Source organism: Diabrotica virgifera, chromosome 7, assembly GCF_917563875.1.
Source record: "Diabrotica virgifera virgifera chromosome 7, PGI_DIABVI_V3a".
Lineage (NCBI taxonomy): Eukaryota > Metazoa > Arthropoda > Insecta > Coleoptera > Chrysomelidae > Diabrotica > Diabrotica virgifera.
The window spans coordinates 148315818-148334373 of record NC_065449.1 but is presented as its reverse complement, the minus strand read 5'-3'; the positions used below and the strand labels follow the sequence as shown (position 1 = coordinate 148334373).

The 18556-nt window shown below is 33.1% G+C and overlaps 1 protein-coding gene across 1 annotated transcript in view; it reads left to right on the top strand.

Annotated features, from left to right (window-relative positions):
* Window positions 1–18556, top strand: part of LOC114334001 (titin-like) — a 93206-nt gene that overhangs the window by 52084 nt on the left and 22566 nt on the right. The window contains exons 4-5 of the mRNA XM_050656407.1: window positions 2416–2926; window positions 9451–9852. Coding sequence (XP_050512364.1) covers window positions 2416–2926; window positions 9451–9852 — 913 coding nt within the window. The remainder of the gene's footprint in view (window positions 1–2415; window positions 2927–9450; window positions 9853–18556) is intronic.

Genomic DNA, 18556 nt, shown 5'->3' with positions numbered 1-18556 from the left:
CTCATAGATCAGAATTGTTGGATACATTCCTGAATATTATAAACGATCAAGAAGAGACAATAAAATTTACAATGAAAAAGGAATATAATAACACCCTGCCTTTCCTCGATGTTTTAGTCTTAAAGAAGGATACTGGATATGAGACTCAAGTGTATAGAAAACCAACACATACCAACAGATATCTCAATTACAAATCAAATCACAACATCAACGTTAAAAAGGGAATCATAAAATCCTTATATGATAGAGCCAAAATTACTTGTTCTAACGAAAATTCCTTTTTAGAAGAAAAACAATTCTTAATATCTGTTTTATTAAAAAATGATTATCCTTTATCGTTTATAAATAAGGAATTGTCAAGATTGGATCGAATGGAATAGAACAACATAGAACGGGATCCTACAACATTCACAAGAAATAATACGAGGAAAATATCAATACCATACATAAAAGGACTATCCGAGAAACTTAAAACAATAGGAAATAAATTCAACATTTCAACAACATTCAAAACAACCAACACATTGAGATCTATTCTATCTAAAACTAAACCTAACAATGAACAAGAAAGGACAAAGAATTGTATTTATAAAATACCTTGTGAATGCGAACAGTTTTATATAGGTGAAACATCAAGACCATTAAACGTTAGAATAAGTGAACATCAATCTTATATTAAAAATAGAGAATTTGATAGATTTCAAATATGTCAACACGCATGGAATAATGAACATAGAGTTCAGTGGAGAGATTCAAGTATAGTCCTGAAAGAAACAGATAGTAAAAATAGAAAAATCAAAGAAGCGGCTCTAATTATGCTAAACGAAACCAATTGTGTCGCAAATTCCTCGGTGGAATGCAGTAGGATGTGGATACCCATACTGAAAGAGGAAGTCAATAGAAAGAAAATACCACAATTAGTAAGTCAATAGTCGAGTTAGTACATATTTTATATTTTAGTATTACTTATATACCCATGTATTATTGATATTATTTATAATTTAAACAAAATTATAGTAAAGTCAGAATTTGGTATTAATTTTGAGAGTAAATTAAATGTAAGACCAAATACTTACGATGTCGGGATAGTATCACGAGGTTTTTCCTGGTTTTCCCTGGTTTTCCCTCGTGATTTACTATGAGATCTCTAACGCGAGAATTTTAATGTCACCGTTGCATGTGGTTGTCTTTTTAAAGACAGATCACATGCTATGATTTTTTTTTTGTGACGGATATTCTTGAGTTGGGGTTGATTTCATGTAATCGAATGAACTATCTTTCAGTAAAGTCGTCCCAGGAACGCAACTCATAAATATTGGCAATATCATTTTAAAGTCTTCTACTTTAAAATGTATCATATGTATCTGAATTGCCGATATAAATGAGTCAAATTAAATAAATTATTAGAAGAATTTTTTTACTAAGCAACAACATTTTTGTTTATATTAATAGTATTTTGTATTTTGACAACGGCACCCGATTTGGGCGTCGAAACGTTAATAAAAATCATTTTTTAATAATATTGTGGCTTATTTCCCATTCTAAATAGTTAAAAATGTAGAAAACAACGCACTTGAAAGTACAAAGTATCAAAAAAATAGAGTCAAACAATTCTAAACACAGCAGCTTTTCATCAAATAGTGTCATGGAGGTAAAATGAACTGAGAATGTTAAAATGACGACTGATAACAAGTTTCCGTCGTTGTCCGATTGATAGCACCACTAGTTGGGTCTCTAGGCTACCCCTACTCGTCCCTAAATATGTGGTACATATTTATGAAAAGTTGGTTGAACTACCTTTAAAATGAGGTATTACTCAACCCCTTCCCATTAAAGTTTTTGGGGATTGTGTCCGCTCCCGCTAGAGGGTTGTTGATGTAATTTAGTTGAACACTGGTGTAGGTAATGTCTCCTCATAATAAATTTGACGTGTTTTTGCATATATTTAGATTTTATATAGGGACCAAATTATAGAGGGTGGTACCCTCTATTTTTGGAGTTCTGAACTCGACATGGTTCTTTACTGTCAACGGTTTTTACGGTCAAAATAATCTGTACCCTTTCACTCGATTTTTTCAAAGTACTGAAAATAAATAGAATGTATGTGGTATTTTTAAAAAAGTGGATGAACAATCTTTAAAATGAGGTATCACTCAACACTCTTTTCCATTAAAGATTTTGGGGGCTGTGCCTGCCCCCGCTGGAGGGTTAATGTAATTTAGTTGAAAACTGGTCGACAAAATGTCACAAATAAATTTATTTTTTTAGTGTTTTTGCATATTTTTAGATTTTCTATAGGGACCAAATTATAGAGCGTGGTCCCTTTTCAAGCTAACGCACTGTATAAACCTATGACATCAAAATTTAATTGTTAATACTGACAGGTATTTAAATTTACATATATACATTTTTTAGACACCTGCTGCTGTACAAAAATCTTTTGAACCGATCAAAAAGTATTCAAGCAGTACTCCGGAAAATATCAATAGTAATACACTCGATAAAGAGAGCCAGAATAAACGCGGGAATTTTTTGGGAAATCTTGGTAAACTTTTGGCAGAAAAATGGACTCCTCCAAAAACCGAAAATCCAAGCTCTTACAACTACGAGAATCATATGCTGCAAAGTGAGACTACACCTACATCAAAATCTACATTTTCGTTTAAAGATCGTCCATTACCAGAAATTCCAAAAGAGTATCAACCATCGTATAGAAAAAATTCATTCAAAGATACAGAAACTGTTTCAAATAATCAGAGTACATTATCGCGCAATAATAGAGACAAGGGGAAGGGATACAATCAACCTCCCAAACATTTTCAGCAAAGAATAACTCCTGAACCCGAACTTGTAGGCAATGAACACGAAGATGAGGAGCAGGTTTACGAAAATGTCAACGAAAAGAATAATTCTAACACATCAGCAGGTACATTCTTATATTTTTTCCGTAGCTATTCATTGTAAACGTTTTCTGTCAATTTATTTGAGATATAGGTATACTAAGGATTTCCACGGTTTTCACTGTATTCCTTCACTCAACCGTTCTCTCCAGCTTTCTGTCTTGCCATTCCTCTTCCTGTAGATTTCTTGTCTCCATTATTTCGTCCACTTCATCTCTGAAGGATTTTCGGGGTCTGCCTTTCTTCCTTTTTCCTCTCGGGCTCCACTCTGTTATTTGGTTTATCCAACGATTTTGGTCTGCTCTTCTGACGTGTCCGTACCAGGTTAATCTCTTCTCTTCAATGTAGTTTATTATGTCTGAGTTCATCCCATTCTTCTCTTAATCCCTACATTATTTATTCTAACTCTCCTTGTTACTCTGCAGCTTCTCCTTAGGAATTCCATCTCTGTTGCTCTTTTTATTTTTAGTTTTCTTATTTATTCTCCAATTTTCATACCCATAAGTGAGGTTACTTCATGCCATGGTATTATATTTTCTTCTTTTTGTTTTTATGCTGATGTTCTTATCCCACAGTACCAGGTTTAATTTTCGTATGCAGTCTCGTATTTGTCCTAGTCTATGTTTTATATCTTCCTCAGTTGTTCCTTTGATTGATATTATAAAACCTAAATACTTGTAATTATCTGTTCCTCTGATTTGTTTACCTTCGTCTATTTCTTCCTTCTTCTTTGGGTGCCGTCTTCTTAGCGAAGGTTGGCGATGACTTCTGCAAAGTCTTCTCTATTTTGGGCTTTTCTTATTAGACTTTGAAAGTCTAATCCTGTCCATTCCTTGATGTTGCGCAGCCAGGTCATTTGTTGTCTACCCGGACCGCGTCTTCCTTCTATTTTCCCTTCCATAATAAGTTGAAGGAAGTTATACCTGTCGTGTCTAAATATGTGTCCAAGATAAGATGTTTTACGTCTCTTGACAATTTCTGTGAGTTCACGTTCTCTACTCATACGCCTTAAAACTTCTTAATTTCTAACGCGGTCGGTCCATGGAATTTTCAGCATACGACGAAATACCCACATCTCAAAGCTCTCTAAACGTCGTAACGAGCTGACTGTTAACGCCCAAGCTTCCACGCCGTGCAACAGTACACTATATACATAACACTTTATCATGCGGTATCGTAGGGACAGATCAAGATTGCGGGCAGTGAGTAACTGTCGCATCTTTAAGAAGGTGTTTCTTGCCTGTTCTATTCTACATTTAATCTCTTGTTCTTGGTCTAAGGTTTCATGTATCCAACATACTAGGTACTTGAACTTTTTCACTAGTTCAACGAGATTGTTGTTGACTAGAATGTTTATAACTGGTGTGTGCTTTTTTGAAATTACCATTGTTTTAGTTTTTTTTACATTCACCTTGAGACTTACATTCACCTCTTTCTCGCACTACTTTGGTTAACAGAATTTGTAATTCTTCTTCACTGCCAGCAATCAGTACTGTATCATCGGCGTACCTGATGTTGTTCACAATTTTTCCATTGACTTTTATGCCTTCTTGTGCTTCATCTAGAGCTCGTGCAAAAATTTCCTCTGAGTACAAGTTGAATAATAATGGTGATAATATACAACCTTGTCTAACTCCTCTTTGGATGCTTATGGTTTCAGTATCACCCATTTCGGTTCTAACAGAGGCGTTTTGATTCCAGTAGAGTTCACGTATTGTATTAATGTCGTTTGGATCCAGGTTCTTTTTTGCAAGCATCCCATTAGCTGATCACGTTTGACTTTGTCAAAAGCCTTTTCATAGTCTATAAAGCACAAGTAAACATCTTTTTGTTGATCCCGACACTTTTGCATGAGAACAATGAAACTGAACAAAGCCTATCGAGTGCCCATACCGTTTCGAAAGCCAAATTGTTCCGGACCCATATCTTCTGTTATGGATAATTTTTAGAAATAGTTTCAAAATATGGGGCATGACACTTACTAATCGAAAGTCGCTACATTTTTTTGCGTAGTTTGATTTAGGTATAGGTACAAACATAGACGTTAACCATTCTTGTGGAATTGTACCAGTCTTGTATATACTATTGAAGAGTCTTGACAATAGTTCTAATTTGTCTTCTTCCAAAAGTTGTATAATTTCACTATGGACGTAGTCAGGTCCAGAGGCTTTTCCGGTTTTCATATTTTTTAAGGCGTATTTTATTTCTGATGTTAAGATGGGCAAGTCGTTATTTTCGATGTTTGTTTGTCTATCAATATTTATTGTTCTATTGTCTGAGAATAGGTTTTGTATGTATGTTCGCCATTCAACGCTCATTTCTTCTATTGTGGTCAGGACTATATCATCCGTGCTTGTTATTGTGCCAGTCTGCCGAGCGTTTCTGATCCCACACATTTCTTTAATTTTCTTATGGAGAAGTCTATCGTCATGTTTATTCTGTAGGTCTTCTATCTCTTCGCAAGTTTCTGCAAGCCACTTTTCTTTTGCTTCCACTATCATTTTCCTTATTAATCTTTGTATTTCTTTATATTTATTCCAGTCTTTGTTCTTGTGTTGTCGTCTCATATTCATCATTTCTAATATTTTATTAGTTATCCATGGTTTCTTGCCTCTTTGATTTGTGGGTTTAAGGTGGTCTTCAGCTTTTAGAAATACAGTCTTAAGTTCTCTCCATATTTGATTTAAGTCGTCGGATTCTTCTGATAAATCAGTTTTCTTTTGTCTGTTTTTAAGTTCTCGACATTCGTGGTTAAGTTCTTGTGATATCTTTTGTTTTGTTTCTACGTTATTGAGTAAGCTCATGTCTGATGTCTGTTCTCTCTTCTTTCTTTTGATGCTTTTTAATGCATTTTTAAATTTAGCGACAAGCAAGGTATGGTCGGAAGGGACATCTGCACCGGGGTAAGTTTTTGCGCTTTGTATGCTATTTCGGTATCTCTGGTTGATCATGATGTAATCTATTTGGTTTCTGACGCAATTTTTATCATTGTCTTGTGGCGATTTCCATGTGTATAGTCTGCGCGCAGGTAATTTGAACCATGTATTCATAATAGTAATATTCTGTTCTTGACAAAATTGAAACAGCCTATCGCCTCTTTCATTTCGCTTTCGCTGACCTAATCCATGTTCTCCAATGATATTCTCAGATTTACCTTTTCCCACTTTTGCATTGAGGTCTCCCATTATTATAGTTATTTCGTGCTTTTTTGTAAGCTGCATCAATCCTTGTAGGTCTCCGTAGAACTCTTCTATTTCAGTGTCGGGTTTATCAGTTGTTGGAGCATATACCTGTATGATATTGATGTCGATTGGACTTCCATGTAATTGTAGAAGTAGCATACGGTCCGAGTGATAGATCACATTTTTAAAGCATTTTTCTATACCTTTGCTTACTATGATACCAACGTTATTCCAGTGCTGTCTTTGATTGTTACCTGAGTAGTATATTGTCTTGTTATCAATTTTCATTGTTCCTGAATTAGGCCACCTCATCTCACTGATGCTAAGAATACTAATGTCAAGTCTATTCATTTCTTGGATGGTGTTGTGGATTTTGCCGGCTTCAAACATACTGTTGACATTCCAGGTTCCAATTTGTATTGTTAGTCTATTTTTAACTCTTTCCACTTTCGGGTGGGTCCTAGCTTTCTAGTTGTCTATTTCTAGTTGTTTTATTTCTGTATTCTCCGTTGTTAGGTATTCGGTTTTCTTTAGGTAAATTTCCATCCCATTCTTTGTATGTTCCTGTTCCAGTTTCTTCATCATAAAACTGAGGTCATCTTCGTCTTACATAGGCGTAACCAGGGGGTGGTTTTGGGGGTTGTAACCCCCCTTTTGGATGTACTTTGAGCTCTATACGCTTAACACCATTAATATTCCATACGCACAGAGACCATCAAGTAGATGTAACCCCCCTCAGGATCATACTGGTTACACCTCTGTCGTCTTGTGCGATTATTGTTTAGTTGTAAGCAAAACTTGGGTGTATAGACATTCGTTCCTTATAGTCTAGGCGCCAAATAGAGGTCACCCTGTCATTTTCAATTTTGATGGACAAACTCAACGGTTGCTTATGGATTTTGGGCTGCTGATTACTAATTTCGATAGGGATTTCGATCCGAGTGGTCAAAAAATTGTTATAAACAATTTAATTGTTTATAAATTGTTTATAAGGCTCTGGCTCATAAACTAAAAGAAATAAAAAAAATGTTTTAAATAAAATTTGTTCCCTAATAAAAAACGAGGAAATAACCGTTTACTAAACTTAAATCCGACAATTAGAACACAAGATATTGTAAAATTAGTGCACAATGCAAATTGCAAATTGCAAAATAAGTATTTTTCGAAGCTTAACCCATCGTAACTCGGCTTCTACGCATGCAAATGAGCCTTATAAGGTGTCCTTTTAAAGCTTAATTAAGAGGCTTCCAAACAAAGTTTGTTAAATTATTTGATCTTTGTTTGTTTTAAAGTTATACCCGTTTGAAGTTATAATTTTCTTAAAAAAATTGTACATTAATTTGTTTATAAAGGTTTCAAGCAAACTTGAGCTATAAACATTTATACTTTAATTAACAATAATGATAAAACAACTCAAAAGGAATAATTTGAGCTTACGAAAATGTTCGTAAGTTTATTTTTGGATAAGATGTCGATATTTTAATGGCGCGCTATGAGGCGCAAGATTGGCTCACAGTCAAGTAAGTATGTATTCTTCGACGCTTTATCGATCGTAACTCGGCTTCTACGCATGAAAATGAGCCAATATGTGATATCCATATAAAAATGGATCGAGTTCTTTTGCAGCATCATCATTGCATATAAAACGAGCATTTATGATGTGGCGGCATACACACAATTGACGGGCCTTGATGATGCTGCAAAAGAACTAGATCCACTTTATATGGATATCATATTAGATAATTAGACTCTGAAGCCTCAAAAAGTTTTAGTTTTACTGCCTACAAGAACAGACTTGTACCACCATGTAACTGTTAAAATTTCGCTAAGAACTTAAGCAGATGTAAAAAAGCTGATATTCCCTGTATATCTCTATGCAGATTTGCAGATGCATGAAAAAAAAGTTTGTAAAAATAGTATTAATAAATAATATCAACTTACTTTTCAGTTATACTTCTGAAATATTAGTGTTTAATGTTTTTTTCTCATTTAGTGCAAAAAGAGAATTTTCTCTTTAGAATGAAAGGTGATACGAGGTACAGTATGATGATTTAATTATAAGAATTATATGATAAAATTTTATTAGGATCTTCAAAAATGAAAAATGAAGATAATGTATGTATACATAGAAATTATAATTTGCATCGAGAAGTTAGCGCGTGAACCTTTACGCGGTGAGCCGATCTTGCGCCTCATAGCGAGCGCCATTAAAATATCGACATCTTGGCCAAAAATAAACTTATGAACATTTTCTTAACCTCAAATTGTTCCTTGTGAGTTTTTCTATCATTATTGTTCATTAAAGTATAAAGGGTTATAGCTCAAATTTGCTTGAAACCCTTATAAACAAATGAATGTACAATATTTTTAAGAAAATTGTAACTTCAAACGGGTATAACTTTAAAACAAATAAAGATCAAGTAATTTAACAAACTTTGTTTGGAAGCCTGTTAATTAAGCTTTAAAACGACACCTTCTAAGACTTATTTGCATGCGTAAAAGCCGAGTTACGATCGATAAAGCTTCGAAAAATACTTATTTTGCAATTTGCATTGTGCACTAATTTTACAATATCTTGAGTTCTAATTGTTAGATTTAAGTTTAGTAAACGGTTTTTTCTTCGTTCTTTATTAGGGAACAAATTTTATTTGAAACATTTTTTTTATCTCTTTTAGTTTATGAGCCAGAGCCTTATAAACAATTTATAAACAATTAAATTGTTTATAACAATTTTTTGACCACTCGGATCGAAATCCCCCCTCATTCGTAATCATCAGCCAAAAATCCATAAGAAACCGTTGAGTTTGTCCATCAGAATTGAATATGACACGGTGACCCCTCTGCCGCCTAGACTATTACTGGTATACCCATTCCTTCGCATTTTTTTCCATGGCTTCAGAATTCTTTCTAGGAATATTTTGAACAGGGTAGGGATGTGGAGCAGCCCTGTAGTAGTCCTTTTGTATCTTAAATGGACTGCATATTCGGCATATTCTATTGCCTATTTTGATAACTACTGTGTTATTCTTGTAGGGTGCTTTTATTGCTGTTAAAAATTTTCGTGGGACTTGGATGTCTTCCATTGCTTCCCATAGCTTGGTTCTAGGTATTGCGTTATACGCCTTCTTAAGATCTACAAAAGCCAGATGGACGGATGTATTTTTGGCCATTCTTTTTTATATTAGTTGTTCGACCGTGTAAATGTGATCTAAGCATGCTTTAGCTAAGCAGTCTTCTCCGATTTTATCCCGTATATATTTCTAATTTTTCCTTTATGGTCTTTCCATACTAAGGTTTAGTAGTGTAGAGTAATTTATGAACATTTTTTCTCAAGTGTTTTCTGATCAAAAAATCAAAATAATTTTCAGACGAATTCGATGCGCCAGAATATGAAAACAACGAATCTTTTAGCCACATTTCCAAGCAAAAAGTTCTCAATAAGACGTTGTTAGTTGAGGCATTACAAAGACAATCTACAAGATCAATCGAGTCAGTCCCCACAACAAGGAAACAAATTGATGAAAAATCTTCACACAATGTTCCAACTACACCAGATTTTGTTAAAGAAGAAAGAGAAGGTGGTGTATTTTATGGAAATATCGACCAACCTAGATCATTTCCATATTCTTCTAAGCGATCTCCATTTAGAAGTAATGTTCCTTCGGTTGGAGACGATGACGCAGATGCACCAGAGTATGGGAATATAGATGAGTCGGATATAAGTACCAATACCAGTTTAACTCAAGAAAGGCGACTGCCAACAAATAGAAGTAAGTAGAATATATGAATGCGATAAGTTTTTTATACAGTATGCCTGTTAATTTATATTACCTAGAATCTTAAACCCTGAAATCACCTTTTTTCTTTAGCTTTTAGTTAGTCATATTACTTGTTTTTCTTCAACTTGCCTTTTATCATATAATATTATCAGCAAAAAGCAAAACCCCTAAAGGTTATCATAAAAGATGTGAAAATTTGAGTATTCTCAACCTCAACCCTCAATTAAGAGGTTTCTGGCACCCGTTTTACTCAATTAAAGCCCAGAACATACTTTCTCGCCTCCTACTACTTAGTTTTTGCGCTTAGTAGATATACAACAGCATACATAAAAAATATTAGAAAAGTGGGAAAATATTACGAAACATTATTAAGAGAAAATGGGCACAAATTTATGGAAGGATCTGGCAACATCTCAATGACAGAAAACTCAGAGGTGCATAAAATAAACAAAGAAGAACTAAAAAAGGAATTAAAACAAATGAAAAATGGAAAAACACCCGGACCTGGAGACATTCCCATCTAGTTAGCGAAACAGAGAACGAATGCTCTTTTGGAAATCGTAGTGAATATTTTTAATAAATGCTTAATTAGTGGCCAAACAATTCCAAACGATTGGAGGTTGGCTCACATTAGCCCGGTTTATAAAAGACAGAAAAGAGTTACGTATTTTTTATGGGAAATAAGCCACAATTTTACTAAAAAATGAATTTATTAACGTTTCGAAGCCCAAATCGGGTTTCGTTGTCAAAATACAAAATACTATTAAAATAAAACAAACATGTTGTTGCTAAGTAAAAAAATTCTTCTAATAATTTATTTAATCTGACTCATTTATATTGGCAATTCAGACGTATATTATACATTTTAAAGTAGAAGACTTTAAAATGATATCGCCAATATTTATGAGTTGCGTTCCTGGGACGACTTTACTAAAAGATAGTTCATTCGATTACATGAAATCAATCCCAACTCAAGAATATCCGTCGCAAAAAATCATAGCATGTGATCTGTCTTTAAAAAGACAACCAAATGCAACGATGACAGTAAAATTCTCGCGTTAGAGATTCCATAGTAAATCACGAGGGAAAACCAGGAAAAAACCTCGTGATACTATCCCGACATCGTAAGTATTTGGTCTTACATTTAATCTACCTTCAAAAAACTAATACCAAATTCTGACTTTAATATGTTTAAATTATAAATAATATTAATATTACATAGATATACAATAAGTAATACTAAAATATAAAATTTGTACTAACTCGATATGTTATTCACTTACTAATCGTGGTATTTTCTTTCTATTGACTTCCTCTTTCAGTATGGGTAACCACATCCTACTGCATTCTACCGAGGAATTTGCGACACAATTGGTTTCATTTAGCATAATTAGAGCCGCTTCTTTGATTTTTCTCTTTTTACTATCTGATTCTTTCAGGACTATACTTGAATCTCTCCACTGAACTCTATGTTCATTATGCCATGCGTGTTGACATATCTGAGATCTATCAAATTCTCTGTTTTTAATATAAGACTGATGTTCACTTATTCTAACGTTTAATGGTCTTGATGTTTCACCTAAATAAAATTGTTCGCATTCACAAGGTATTCTATAAATGCAATTCTTTGTTATTTCTTATTCATTGTTAGGTTTAGTTTTAGATAGAATAGATCTCAATGTGTTTGTTGTTTTGAATGTTGTTGAAATGTTGAATTTATTTCCTATCGTTTTAAGTTTCTCGGATAGTCCTTTTATATATGGTATTGTTATTTTCCTCGTATTATTTCTTGTGAATGTTGTAGGATCCCGTTCTAAGTTGTTCTGTTCCATTCGATCTAATCTTGTCAATTCCTTATTTATAAACGATAAAGGATAATCATTTTTTAATAAAACAGATGTTAACAATTGTTTTTCTTCTAAAAATGAATTTTCGTTAGAACAAGTAATTTTGGCTCTATCATATAAGGATTTAATGATTCCCTTTTTAACGTTGATGTTGTGATTTGATTTGTAATTGAGATATCTGTTGGTGTGTGTTGGTTTTCTATACACTTGAGTCTCATATCCAGTATCCTTCTTTGAGACTAAAACATCGAGGAAAGGCAAAGTGTTATTGTATTCCTTTTCCATTGTAAATTTTATTGTCTCTTCTTGATCGTTTATAATATTCAGGAATGTATCCAACAATTCTGATCTATGAGGCCATATTGAAAACACATCATCTACATATCTCCACCATACTGTGGGTTTTAAATTTTGTTTAGAAATGATATTAGTTTCGAAATCCTCCATAAATATATTAGCCAATAATGGAGATAAAGGAGAGCCCATTGTTAGACCAAAATTTTGTTTATAGAATTCATTATTTAGTTGAAAATAGGTATTATTAGTACATAATGTCAATAACTCCATTATAGCTGATACATTTAGTTTTGTCCTAGTTGTCAATGTATTATCATTTTCTAACTTCGTTTTAATTATGTTTAAAGTTTTATCTAATGGCACATTTGTAAATAAACTGTTTATGTCAAAACTTACTAAAATATTATTTGGATTAAATTCAATATTTGTTAATTTGTTTAAAAAATGTTGTGTATTTTTTATAAATGTGTCATTATTATTTGCAAATGGTTTTATAATATTTAATAAAAATTTTGAGAGCTCACTACAAGGAGAATTGATGGTACTACAAATGGGTCTAAGTGGAATATTCGCTTTATGAATTTTCGGTACTCCATAAAAATGTGGTGTCTTACTGTAATGAGGTGTCATTAATTTTCTTTGATAGTACGTTAGATCATTTTTAAATTTGAATAAAGTTTTATAAATTTTGTTTTCCAGTGTCTTCGTTGGATCCTTCGTTAATTTGGTATAAGGTCCATTTGTAATTAGATCTGTAATTTTGTCCTTATATTGTATTTTATGGTGGAGATATGTAGATGATGTGTTTTCAATATGGCCTCATAGATCAGAATTGTTGGATACATTCCTGAATATTATAAACGATCAAGAAGAGACAATAAAATTTACAATGGAAAAGGAATACAATAACACTTTGCCTTTCCTCGATGTTTTAGTCTCAAAGAAGGATACTGGATATGAGACTCAAGTGTATAGAAAACCAACACACACCAACAGATATCTCAATTACAAATCAAATCACAACATCAACGTTAAAAAGGGAATCATTAAATCCTTATATGATAGAGCCAAAATTACTTGTTCTAACGAAAATTCATTTTTAGAAGAAAAACAATTGTTAACATCTGTTTTATTAAAAAATGATTATCCTTTATCGTTTATAAATAAGGAATTGACAAGATTAGATCGAATGGAACAGAACAACTTAGAACGGGATCCTACAACATTCACAAGAAATAATACGAGGAAAATAACAATACCATATATAAAAGGACTATCCGAGAAACTTAAAACGATAGGAAATAAATTCAACATTTCAACAACATTCAAAACAACAAACACATTGAGATCTATTCTATCTAAAACTAAACCTAACAATGAACAAGAAAGAACAAAGAATTGCATTTATAGAATACCTTGTGAATGCGAACAATTTTATTTAGGTGAAACATCAAGACCATTAAACGTTAGAATAAGTGAACATCAGTCTTATATTAAAAACAGAGAATTTGATAGATCTCAGATATGTCAACACGCATGGCATAATGAACATAGAGTTCAGTGGAGAGATTCAAGTATAGTCCTGAAAGAATCAGATAGTAAAAAGAGAAAAATCAAAGAAGCGGCTCTAATTATGCTAAATGAAACCAATTGTGTCGCAAATTCCTCGGTAGAATGCAGTAGGATGTGGTTACCCATACTGAAAGAGGAAGTCAATAGAAAGAAAATACCACGATTAGTAAGTGAATAACATATCGAGTTAGTACAAATTTTATATTTTAGTATTACTTATTGTATATCTATGTAATATTAATATTATTTATAATTTAAACATATTAAAGTCAGAATTTGGTATTAGTTTTTTGAAGGTAGATTAAATGTAAGACCAAATACTTACGATGTCGGGATAGTATCACGAGGTTTTTTCCTGGTTTTCCCTCGTGATTTACTATGGAATCTCTAACGCGAGAATTTTACTGTCATCGTTGCATTTGGTTGTCTTTTTAAAGACAGATCACATGTTATGATTTTTTACGACGGATATTCTTGAGTTGGGATTGATTTCATGTAATCGAATGAACTATCTTTTAGTAAAGTCGTCCCAGGAACGCAACTCATAAATATTGGCGATATCATTTTAAAGTCTTCTACTTTAAAATGTATAATATACGTCTGAATTGCCAATATAAATGAGTCAGATTAAATAAATTATTAGAAGAATTTTTTTACTTAGCAACAACATGTTTGTTTTATTTTAATAGTATTTTGTATTTTGACAACGAAACCCGATTTGGGCTTCGAAACGTTAATAAATTCATTTTTTAGTAAAATTGTGGCTTATTTCCCATAAAAAATACGTAATTATAAACATGCCACAAGGAAATAGCTTCAGAACAACATACAGAAAAGAGTGCCGAAATTATAGACACATTAGCGTAAACAGCTCGTTGGTATACTGAAAAGAAGAATAGAAGAGGAATATAAAGAAATTAAAGAACAAAGCGGCAAGTAATTGAAAAACGAATAGCGCAAAACCTCCCTAAGCATCTGGTATTTATTGATCTGGAGAAGGCTTATGATACTCTCTCTTTAAAACTTTTATTTGGTATCTTGACGAAAACGGACCTAAGTAAAAGATATGTAAAAGCACTACTGAACATCTATAAAAGTCCTCAAAGCATGGTCAAAACAGAAAATACTCTTTTAAGGAAATTTACAGCAACGAAAGGTTTGAGACAAGGATGTTGTCTTTCCCCTACCCTTTTCAAAATATATATCCAAGAAACTGCACCAGTGAAAACAAAGATGTGCGGGAATGGGGTAAAAGCTTAACAACCATTATCTGACAACGCTGTTCTTTGCAGATGATCAAGATCAAGTACTAATTGCAATGCAAGCAGTGAATGATGCAGATTATATGCTTAGAAAGCTCAAAGATGAATACAAAAATGGGGGATGAGTATGAATATGTCAAAAACAAAGTATATACGAATAAGCGGTGAAGACGAAGACCCGGATTTGGAAATTAGACAAATGAAAAGGTTCCATGAATACAAATATTTGGGAAGTATTATCTGCAGCAAAGGAACAACAGAACGAAATATCGATTATAGAGCACAACAAGACAGGAAGAGTATTCAAATTATGAATTCGATACATTGGTCCATGGACGTATAAATCCAGAACTGTATTTATACATCTGTGTTTATACGTCTATTTGTGCTATTTTGAAAATTAAAATTACAATCAGATTCTAGATTCTAGAAAATAATTGTAGAGCCCATTCTTACATATGGAGCAGAATGTTGGCCAATAACGGCAAATATATATATCCAATCCTGTTACTCCATAAAGGAGCATAGGGCATCCTCGAAGCTTCTCCATTCTCCTTTCTTTCTGGCCATTGTTGCTATTTCTCCCCAGGTTTTCTTCATACTTTTGTGGTCTTCTTCAATGATACTCCTCCATGTTTTGGTCGGGTGTCCTCTGCTTCTTCGTCCAACTGCATTCCATTTGAGTACCTGTTTTGTTATGTCTGCATTTTCTTTCCTCAGGGTGTGTCCCAGCCAGTTCTATCTTTTCCTCTTTATTGTTGTTCTGATGGGTTATTGTTTGGTTTTCCTCCATAGTGCTATACCCTATTCCACGAACATACGCCTGTTTTGGATTACTTCGACAACGAATATTTTACTGTGCAAAATAAGAAGAACGAAAGTTAATTGCAAATTACATTGTTGTTTATTGGAATAATTATTAGCGCCATTTACTTTCGTACTTCTTATGTTGCACAGTAAAATATTCGTTGTTGAAGTAATCCAAAACAGGCGTATGTTCGTGGAATGGCCCACACATTTGTTATGGTATTGGGCCAATATACCTTTAGAATTTTACGTAGACATCTATTTACAAAAACTTGGATTTTATTTACATTTCCGTCAGTTATTGCCCATGTTTCACTCCCACAAAGTAGCACAGTTTTCACGTTACTATTAAATAGCCTTATTTTAGTATTTTGGCTGATCTGTGTTGATCTCCATATATTTGTGAGGGTTCCAAAGGCTTGTTGTGCTTTTCGTATTTTCTGTTTAATATCTGCTTGAGCTCCGCCTTTTGCACTGATTATACTGCCTAGTTACTCCTATTCTCATTTCTACTGTCTTATTCGTGTTGATTTTAAGACCCACTTCTGCCGATTTTACCTCTAGCTTCCTTAACATGCTCTTCATATCATCTATTGTGTTTGCTACGAAACAGATATCATCTGCGTATTCCATATCTGCTAGTTTCTTGTTCTGAAGGTAGTTCCAAGGGATCCCATTTTTTCTTTAAATAATAACGGCAAAAGGAAAGAAAAAAATTGACACGGTTGAAAAGGACTACATGAGAAGAGCTTGTCGTATATCAAGAGCAAAACGTATACCTAATACTGAAATAAGAAGATAAACAGATAGAGTACATACAACTTAAGTTGTATATAGAATAGAAACTAGACAGTTATTATGATATGGACACGTGCAGCGGATGGACGACGACAGATGGCCAAAAAGAGCTGTGGAATATAATCCAAGTAATAGAAGGAAGCGAGGAAGACCAGCTAACCAGCTTGGATACATGGTGTTATGGCAACCATGAAAGACAGAGACATCGATGAAGGCACCTGGAGAAATAGAAAAAGATGGCGATCGAAATGCGGAAAGCGGCAGAAGCTGTAGGACCCTCGCTTATACATACATACTTACAGTAGCATCATATACATAGCATAATTAGTAGGCTATGCGCTAATATTTGTTGCATCTTTTCTGGCAGTTGGAACCTAAAAATCCATTTATATGAAAATGACATAATGGTGTTTATAAATATTAATGTGTTCCATTTGAAATAAGAAAGTTCATTAAATTTCCAGAAAAACGGAAAATTTGACAACAATGTAATTACCACTATAATATCGGCCGCATTAGAAGATCCTTACCCACCAAAATCTATAAAAATCGTTCTAGCGGTTTCTGAGAAATTATCGTGTTTCCATACTTTCTTGCTACCCTGTATAGAGTTTTTTCACCAAGTCAATACTTTTCGAGTTATTTGGGAGTGAATATTGAATATGTTCATTTTTCAACAAAACAACCATGTTTTTAGACGGTTTTTCGAAAATAACTCAAAGAGTAAGTAGGTATTTTGTTGAAAAAAATGTTAATAAAAATATAGCCTGTAAAAAAGTGAAAAAGGTGTATTATATTAGGTCTCTAGACGTAGTACAAAGTAGAAGCAGAATTATAGCTAATGAAAAATAGGTTCATATTCGTCAAATTGCAAATCGAATATTTTAACGTAAAATGGACCAAAAAATGAAGCAGTTTTTGGGGAAAACTCATTTCAATTTTTTAAATTGTTTAAAAAGAGCTTTATATTTGTTTTATTAAAAAATTTCTAGTATCAATGTTAAACAAGTTACGCTCAAAATAATGTTGGTCCCTTCTTTTGGAAAAAAAAAACGGGAAAATCATCCCCTAATTAGCATCTCAAATGGACTTAATCGTTATTACCACTTCACAAGTTGCTTTATTCGTGTGTGTATTGTTTATATGATCTGTAAGTTTCATCGGTTCAAAGTCCTTATTTTTGAAAGGCCTTTAGTTGACAGGGCCTTGAATGAGTCACTAAACACAAGGGTGTAAATATTTAGACACACCAAATCTTAACCAATTGAGTCTTACAGAAAAACAAAAAAATGCAAAATATTCAGAAAAGCGAAGCCGATTCTTTACTGTTTGGGATTTTTGGTATCCCTAATAATTTTTAAGTTATTTTGAAAAAGAGGATTTTTCAATTAAAAATTTTACTTTAAAACCAAATTTTTTCAAAAATAAGCACTTTGAATCGATTAAACCTACAGATCATATAAAAACAACATAAGTAAAGCAACTTGTAAAGCGGTAACTATTAATTTCATTTAAGTTGCTAATTAAGGGCAGGGCTGCTTTATCCATTAGGCAATATAGGCAGTTGCCTAGAGCGGCAAATTATGAGAGGGCGGCAAAAATACTGTACAAAAAATATTTGTATATAAAAATTAAAATCGAATAACATTTAAGTACATCGTACAATTCGTACATCCATCAATGGAATATAAGTGGGCATTCATTTCTAGAAAACAAAATGCATTTTCTTAACACTATTCATTCAAAAAGGACAGAAACCGTAAATTTAGGGATTATTGGGCCGTCGGCAGCACCGCAAACGCGGCGGGCGCACTGTCCTATAATTTTCTTTAAACTGAATCCTTTTGGGTTATTCGTGGTTGAAAATTTGCCATTTTTATTGAAAAATGTCGCTTTTCGGACGGTTTTTGCGAATACCTTAAAAATTATGCATCTAACGAAAAAAACATAACGAAACACGAAATTTATTTTAAGATAAAATGCTAAGTATATATATTTTAACCCCTCATCCACTAGATTTAAATGCATCGTTTTGCTTCTACAATACCTTTTACTATAGTGTTATTTCTATGTTCAACAAGTTGGACGGGTTTAAAATGTATGGTTTTTGAA